The sequence below is a fragment of the Triticum dicoccoides genome, chromosome 5A (genome assembly GCF_002162155.2).
Source record: "Triticum dicoccoides isolate Atlit2015 ecotype Zavitan chromosome 5A, WEW_v2.0, whole genome shotgun sequence".
Classification (NCBI taxonomy): domain Eukaryota; kingdom Viridiplantae; phylum Streptophyta; class Magnoliopsida; order Poales; family Poaceae; genus Triticum; species Triticum dicoccoides.
In genome coordinates this window covers 405,502,795-405,511,363 of record NC_041388.1, presented here as the reverse complement: position 1 = coordinate 405,511,363, position 8,569 = coordinate 405,502,795, and the positions used below count along the sequence as shown (strand labels likewise).

The following is an 8,569-nucleotide window of genomic DNA, read 5'->3' as shown; positions in this document are numbered from 1 at the left end:
AAAAAAAATCAATTGACGCAGAGTATTGGATATGAAAGACGATTAAAGGAAGGCGTTTTCGGTGCAATTGCAGGGAACACCTGCTAGTTTTTTTGGAGGGACACCTGCTAGTTGATTAAACTTCGTGAAACTTCCACTTGGCACTTGTAAACTTCGAAATGTAAATTTCCTGGCTACCTTACATGTCACCAAAGCACATAAACCTGGGCGCACATAGTACACGCAAGAATCGCCATTGATTAAGTTCCAAATCATTGTTCTAAACAAGGCCGGTGCGGATAATTAAAGAACCTGCTGAAAACCCACACACCGCACTACTGCAAGGATAACCAATGGCTTAAGTCACTCTCAAATACCTTGGCCGCATGTCAACTCAACCAATCATGACCGCTTTGACGAATCAAATCATTGGCGCAAAGAAGCAGCGACGAGCCTCCTCGCATTGTCGTCTGAGCGGAAATTAACAAGAACATAAGGATGAATCCAAACCTTGTTGCAGTCCTGCAAGCCTTGTTGAAATGCACTGTTCTTACCCGAAACAAACACAGGGATGAATCCAATTCTCCTTGTTGCAATGCAAACGAAACTGCCCTCTTTCCCCTACGTGCAACGCCTATATAAGCCATGCATGGCAAGTGACATTTCTCATCTCTCAGAGACGACCATCTCATCATTCTCATCAGAGATGAAGAGCCTCGCATTGTACTTCTTGCTCCTCGTTTCTGTGGCGGCACTGCCACTGCACGCCAGTGCCTCGCAGGAGGCGCGGCTGAGAGAGTTCATCTCGTCCAGAAGAGGCAGTGTTAGGAGCACCGACACGTTTAGGGTGCGTAACATAGCCGACAGGGTTGCCGGCAGCCTGAGCGCAGAGAACTCTGTCTCCGACCAGAGCTCCATGAAGGCCGCCGACAAGATCACGGCGCTGCCCGGGCAGCCGGAGGGCGTGGACTTCGACCAGTACGGCGGGTACGTGACCGTCGACGAGGAGAACGGCCGCGCCCTCTTCTACTACCTCGTCGAGTCGCCTTCCGGCGCTTCCGAGAAGCCGCTCGTCCTGTGGCTCAACGGAGGTTAGAGCGATCACTGAACATCTCATGTTGGAACATGCATGGCATTGGCAACTGCATAGCTCTAAGGGGCACGTTTATAGATACTGCTGGCTGATCACGCTAGATGTATATACGCATCCACAGGGCCAGGATGCTCTTCGCTCGGCTTTGGAGCGATGCAGGAGCTCGGCCCCTTCCGCGTAGCCGAAGACAACAAAACGCTCAGCAGAAACATCAACGCCTGGAACAACGGTAAGTACCCATGGCAACTCTAATCCCTCCCCCCCTTGGACCTGCTTAATTACAGACCTCAACTCATTTTGCTTGTGAAAAATAATGGCAGTGGCTAACGTGATCTTCCTGGAGTCGCCCGCTGGCGTCGGGTTCTCTTACTCGAACACGTCTTCGGACTATGACCTGAGCGGCGACGAGAGAACCGCCGACGATGCGTACGTCTTCCTGGTGAAATGGCTGGAGAGGTTCCCGGAGTACAAGGGCCGCGCCTTCTACATCTCCGGCGAGAGCTTCGCCGGGCACTACGTGCCGCAGCTCGCCGCCACCATCCTGTTCCATAACACGTACAACAACAGAACCATAGTAAACCTACAAGGCATCTTGGTACGTGAAATTTACAGTTACACACACGTGTATAAATCTTGAATTTTCTATCTTCGTTTTCGACAACATAAGACTAATTTCTTCTGAACAACGACGACGGTCTCCTTTCTTTCTCCTGACTGAAGGTTGGAAACCCGTATCTGGACGAGAAGAGGAACATCCAGGGGGCCATGGACTTCTTCTGGACCCACGCGGTGATATCCGACGAGGTCTACGCCAATGTCACCAAGAACTGCGACTTCGGCAACTGGGACGGGAATGTCGCTGGCACGGCGTGCAGCGGCGCCTGGGACGCGTTCGACGGCGGCCACATCGACTACTACGACATATACGCTCCGGTTTGCATCCACGCCCCCAACGGAGCACGTTACCCCAGTGGCTACGTAAGGCAACGATTCTCAGTTACTTGTCCAGTCAAAAGTGGAACTATAGTGATCATGGTCTGAATTGCTAGCTAAAACGACATGCATGCAGCTGCCTGGGTATGATCCGTGCAGTGTGTATCCTACCTGGGCGTATCTCAACGATCCGGCGGTGCAGAGCGCTTTCCACGCTAGAACGACGAAGTGGTCACCCTGCAAGTGAGATCCTTCAACTCGCGGCTAATATGTTGAACGCTTGTCATTTTCACCCAGCACGTACCGAACTCATGTGATTTTGCGCTTGCAGAAACCTGCACTGGAAAGATGCGCCGATGTCTATGCTGCCGACCCTGAAATGGTTGATCGAAAGCAAGCTTCCGGTTTGGATATTCAGGTAGCAGATCACGACCACCCAATATTGTCGTCAGACACCTTAAAACTACATTTTAGTTTTTACGTTATTCATATCCATTTCAAATTTCACCACCCAATAAACTTCCCTGCATTGTACAGTGGTGATTTTGATTCCGTGTGCTCACTGCCGGCGACGAGGTACTCCATCCAAGACCTTGGCCTCCCTGTGACCACTCCATGGCGTCCATGGACAGCAAAGGAGGAGGTAAATAAAGCCCTGAATGCATGGCTGGTCACCCTGAAACTGATGGCTTAGCTGGTTGCACTCGCAGGTGGGAGGCTATGTCCAGCAGTACGCCGGAGGATTCACGTTCCTATCTGTGAGGGGAGCAGGGCATCTGGTTCCATCCTTCCAGCCAGAGAGGGCATTGGTGATGTTGAGCTCCTTCCTGAAAGGGACGCTCCCACCTTACGTAGAACAGCAGTGAGTCATATGCCAAGACAGTTGCTAGTTTGCTACGGCATGAAAATGGAGTCGCCACTTGCTATGAGCTAATTAATATTTTCCTTTCGGAGAGGTTTATTTGCTTAATTTTGGTATAGTATGTACTTGTATCTGGTTAGAGTTGAAAAGGTCCGTGTCCCTTCTGAGTGGACATGGATTTCTTTTTGTATGATTTGTGATGTAACTTTAAATCAAATAATTAAAACGGCCACGGCTCAGTGGTTACAATTGCACTTCTTGTATTTGTAATAGACAAAAACTGGCGTACTTTGTAAATTTATGACTCTGTGAAGAGCCGGCAGAGATTTTATTCTATAAGGAGAAATAAATCTCTACTAATTACTCCCTCCGTGTTCCTAAATATAAGTCTTTGCAGATATTCCATTATGAACCACATACAGATGTATGTAGATATATTTTAGAGCGTAGATTCATTTAATTTGCTCCGTATGTAGTCCATAATGAAATCTCTATAAAGACTTATATTTAAGAACGGAGGGAGTATAATAAACAAAAGTGTAAGATCAGAAGACGGCTTAAGTAGTCTTGGATGGTTATACCCTTCATACTTATTTTAGTATATTTTCTTGAATTGATACATGAGCAATACAACAAAAAGACCAACACTACTGAAAAACTGTTTATGTGTGGAAGCTCATCAAAGGCGCGGAGGCATTTGTATCCGCTGCTGGTAATCTGGCCACTTACCAGTGGCGGGCGCAAAATCATGCCACCAGTGGAGAAAGCGGCCGGCCCATGTAGGGTTTTTTTCACCGTTTTCTCATTTTTGTTTCCTTTTCCATTTTTATTCTCATTTATTAAACCAATTTTATTTGTTAATAATAAATAAGAATTCTCTAATTACGGAAGTGGTAAATGGTCAGTGAAAATTGTCAAAATAGTAAGGACGCTATTAAGAGCAGCGTCCAATCCTGGACGCCATTGCTAAGTGCGTTCCTTTATGGACGCTGTTACGCATGATGTCCAGCTATATGGTTTGACTTATTAGGCTCAACCGAGTTGTCTTTTCTCTTTCTCTGATATACCTAACAGTTTTTGATCCGCAAAACACTAATACGCATGCAGCCGTCGCTTCTAATCTCGCCGTCCCGTAAGCAAGCTCCAGCGGGTAACATCAGCAATCATCAAAGGAATCGTGTTGTCTCACCGGCTGCTCATCATTAGGATCATCCACTTGAACTGCAGTTGGCGCATGTGACTTGTACGCCGTATTGCATCTTCTCTATCAAGTTTTTTGTATAATTCATTCCATAGTTGCAAGTGTACTGCGTACAATGTACAGATGATTGGGTTTTTATTTCTGGTAATATAATTGGTAATTGTCTAGTTTATGAGCTGATAGGTCGTGAAAAATTCAACCTTGAGTCAATAGTAAATCAATTTAAGATTTTGATCTTTACTTCCTACATGTTCATGTCTGCAGGTGAATTCGAGAACATGTTAATTGTTCTAACGTATGTGGATGGTGAAGTGCAACATGGATCCATGGGTGTGGAGTATAGTGTTCCTCCCAAAGTCACATTTTCAGCATATGGGAAAACATGTGGTGATCCAAAGTAGTTGCGCATTAACCGTTTGTGTGCATCAATTCGTTCTCTCCGAATGAACGCACGACCATAGACGGAACCACCGTGCTTTGGCTTCTTCCCCTTGTGCATGGCTACAAGCATAGCAATGTCCTCTTCTTCATGCAAATCAAATTCCTCGTCCGACGATGAATCGTCCACGAATGAGGAGTCAACCGAGCTCTTCTACAATGCAGACAATCATCTTCAAACATACTATCCAATCCCAATTAAAATCATCAAGTTTCGTCGTTTTTTTACGTTGGGGAATTTCGTCGAACACCTTGTGCACGGGGTGGAAGAAGATGGCCGGCGGTTCGATTGGTCGCTGTTGCGGACGACGGCTCAGAGGAGAAATGCCGCGGACGGTGGCGCAGAGGGGAAGGGAGCACGGCGACGTAGAGGAGAAGGGAGCACGGCGGACCTTCGGAGTTGGCGAATCCCGCCGCGGCTGCTTCCCGAAACGGCGGCACCGGGGCGGCTGCTTGACGCCCTCCGGCGAGGGAGGCGACGAGGGCTAGGGCGGCGGCGGCGCAGAGGTGAAGTGAGCAAGGCGGACCGCCGGAGTCGGCGAATCCAACCGTGGCTGCTTCCCGAAACGGCGGCATCGGGGCAGCTGCGAGACGCCCTCCGACGGGGGAGGCGACGAGGGATAGGGCAGCGGAGGGCGGCGACAATGATGTGGGGCGGTGGCGGCGACGGCGATGACGACTTGGCCGGTGGCGGCGGCGACTTTTGGCTACTCGTGCTCGGTCGCGGGCGGCCAGTCGCCAGGCGAAAGCGGAATGAAGTGGTGGTTGGGCGTTTGGCGGGCGACCGCGGTTTTACATTAGTTGCATCTCGTGAAGTAAATTTGCATCACAAAGTTTTCAATTTTACATCACCAGGAGACCGCGATCCAATTTTTTTTACATATGAACTGTTTGTTGGAGTAACGTTTTTTACCCCAGACGATCCAAAAGTTAGGTATCTTTATATTTGGACGGTTTATTGAAGATGCTCTAACAGAGAGCAAGGGGGGTGCAGAAGCACGATTACTGGTGGCTGGATAGCGGCGGCGAGGAGGTGCGCAAGGGGAATAACAGAGCATTGGGCTGCCAGTTCAGGGAATTTGGGTCGTAATGAAACACAGAACGCCACTAACAACAGCGTCCACACCTGGACGTCGTTAGCAACAGCGGCCGTACCTGAACGCTATTAATCACAGCGTCCTTCCTACTTACACAATTTCCAGTTGCCCTTTACCAGTTCCGTAATTAGATGATTCTTATTTATTATTAATAAAAAATCGATTTATTAAATTCGTGAAATTTTCACAATTTCATAAAACTTTTTTTGGATTCAAAATTTTTATCATTTTCTGTGTACTTTTTATTTTCAAATCCATGAACTTTTCTCAAATTTGTGAAGTTTTCTGAATTTCGTGAACTTTTTCAAATGGTAAATTACTTTTCCATTTTTTGTGAACTTTTTTTCCCAAATTTGAGATTTTTTTTCATTTTTGTGAAAAAAAATCAAACTATGAAATTTCGAAGTGTTGAACTTTTCTAAAATTTGCAAAAATGTCAAATGTCATGAGCTTCTTTTTCATAAACTTTTTAAAATTATTTTGATGTTATTCATTTTTTTCTGAAACTTTTTTCCCATTGGAGATTTTCTTTCATTCTTTGAAAAAGTCAACAGTCAACTCTTGGTCAACAGTTGCATGTCCACCAATTAACCTATTTAAGAAAAACTAAATTGGGCCGGCCCATATACTCCTTGCGTGACAATTAGGAGCTCTTAGTAGATTCTCAAAAAACTTCCTTAGCATCTTGTCAATCTCCCGACAAAGATTACATGCTGAAACGCTTATGGCTGATGGAGCTGATGGAAACAACAAGAGAAGACGAGTTTGTGAGAATACTCGTGACGCTGTGGTCAATCTGGTGGGCTCGTAGAAAAGCTATTCATGAACAAGAGTTTCATTCGCCATTATCAACTTTCAGTTTTGTTGAGCGATATCTTGAAGACCTGTTTCTTCTACCCAAAAAGGTCACACCAAACATCAGTGCAGCCACTGAAGCCACTATGGGACGGAAGAGGAGAACCTGGAAGCAACCTAGAGAAGGCCATGTGAAAGTAATGGTAGATGCAGCAGTAGCAAGGAATGGAAATAAAGGAGTGTACGCAGCGATCTATAGAAACAAGGACGGCCTCTTTTTGGGAGCTTCGGCAGTTGTGGTACGGGGACAAGTCGAACCAGAGATCCTCGAAGCTTTGGCCTTCAACGAGGGACTCGCATTGTCAACTGATTTATACGTGCGACGAATTCACGTGGGAACCGATTGTGCTGGTACTATCTCTCATCTGAAAACCCCGTACTTGAGAACGAGCTCTGCTGTTATTCAGGATATTAAAAAGAAGATGCAAGAATTTGACTCGTTTTGCTTCGAACACGAGAAGAGAGACATGAACTGGGAGGCTCATGAACTAGCTAGGGCCTCTGCTTCTTTAGATTATGGTCGCCATGTGTGGCTGATCAGTCCTCCTGATTTCCTATGTATTGAACGACTTGTTGTGCTTGATTAAAAAAGGGAGTGTTTGATCCTAAAAAAAAGGTAGATTCTCAAAAACCCCTAAAAAAAGTAGATTCTAAAAAAAAGGAGCTCTCACTACGGAGGCCTTTCTCGCCAGGAAATAGAGGAGCGGCAACAGCTGTCTGCAGGAACGTGTCTCAAAAAAAAAAAACTGTCTTCAGGAACAGTACAGGGTGTTTTGTAAGTGCTTCAACTATTGTTTTTGACGGACTTATTGACCCAACAACACTGGAGGCACAAGCATGTAATGAAGCGTTGGCCTTAGCCAAGGATCTCAACATACCACAACTAGTCATAGCTACAGATTGCATCGAAGTTGTTACTAACATCAACAATGCAGCAGCAACAGTTTATGCTTCGGTCTAACATGAAATCAAGCACATAAGTAGTGAGTTTTTAGATGTTTCTTTTAAATTTGAGCATAGGGAGTGTAATTTTGAGTCCCATGCTCTAGTTAAGGCAGCTGTTTCACTGCCAGTCGGTCGCCATTTGTGGCTAGGGTTATTTTTTGACAGGATTTGTGGCTAGGGTTATTACCATACATCATTTGTATTTCAAACATCATTGAGTTTTAATAAAGACCCTAGTTCACCTAAAAAAGGAGCTCTCAGTATATTCTAGAGAGAGAAAAAACATTTGCTCTAGTTAGGAGCCTCGTTTATGTACTCTTACTCATCGGCCTTTGTTTTTTCTTACTTTTGGGCTGCGGACTGCTCATTCCCAACCATTGTTTGCTAGCGTGCGTCCCAATTAAGAAGCTGCATGTTAGAAACAAAACGTATTTTCCCCAATCGTTTTAATTTCCCCGATCGCAAGGCGACTAGGGAAAGCTTTCCTCTTCTCAATTTTCACAAGTCCGTGGATTTGTCTCTCCTCCGCCAACCGCTCCGATGGCTGGTGGAAGGGAGGGTTTTTTTGTGTGTGTCTCGGATCCGGCTAATAGATAGGTTGGGTTTTAGTCCTTACAAGGATGGCGTTTGGACAGATGGCGCCGCTTCTTCTTCGAGTCAGTCTTTCGGGCTTTAATCCTCGTCAAGTTTTTCGTTGGGACGGATTAGATGAAGCTCCAACATAGATTTCTACCAGCTCCTCATGGCAGTAAGGATAGGGTTTCCTGTCGTGCGTACGCAACGGCGATATTTGGTGTCAGACTCTAAAGTGTTGGTCCTTATGGGCACGTGCACGAAGACTTTCCTGCTGTCATCAACAAGGTCAGGCCTGCTCCGATATGAGAGCCGCAACAGCGGCGCGTCGGTGCTCGTTCTAGAGGTGACAATGGTCGTTCAGTGGTCCATAAACCTCAATGTAACTTTATGTTTGATGTGTTTTGTACTCCCGATGAATCTTCTAATAGATTTGATATCTTTTACAAAAAAAAGATGCATGTTGATTTTTGTATCAATGGAGACCTCCTATTTCACGTGTTTTTGTGTGAAATAGGCTCGCGACGCACACACGAAGCCTGACTAAGCCCGGGCGGGTGTTGTAGTAGCAAGCGGTTCACCCAACACTGGTT

General features: G+C 46.1%; 1 protein-coding gene across 2 annotated transcripts; it reads left to right on the top strand.

Annotated features, from left to right (window-relative positions):
* The first annotated feature begins 685 nt into the window (after window positions 1-685).
* On the top strand, window positions 686-2,871 carry LOC119297444 (serine carboxypeptidase 1-like). Of its 2 annotated transcripts, none has more exons than XM_037575234.1 (8): window positions 686-1,070; window positions 1,194-1,301; window positions 1,393-1,667; window positions 1,793-2,050; window positions 2,142-2,248; window positions 2,337-2,423; window positions 2,543-2,648; window positions 2,716-2,871. In XM_037575234.1, exons 1-8 carry the CDS (start codon window positions 686-688, stop codon window positions 2,869-2,871), a joined length of 1,482 nt encoding a protein of 493 aa, XP_037431131.1. The 2 variants fall into 2 exon arrangements, with proteins under 2 accessions (XP_037431131.1, XP_037431132.1); XM_037575235.1 differs by having other exon boundaries at window positions 911-1,070; window positions 1,179-1,301.
* The last annotated feature ends 5,698 nt before the right edge of the window (window positions 2,872-8,569 follow it).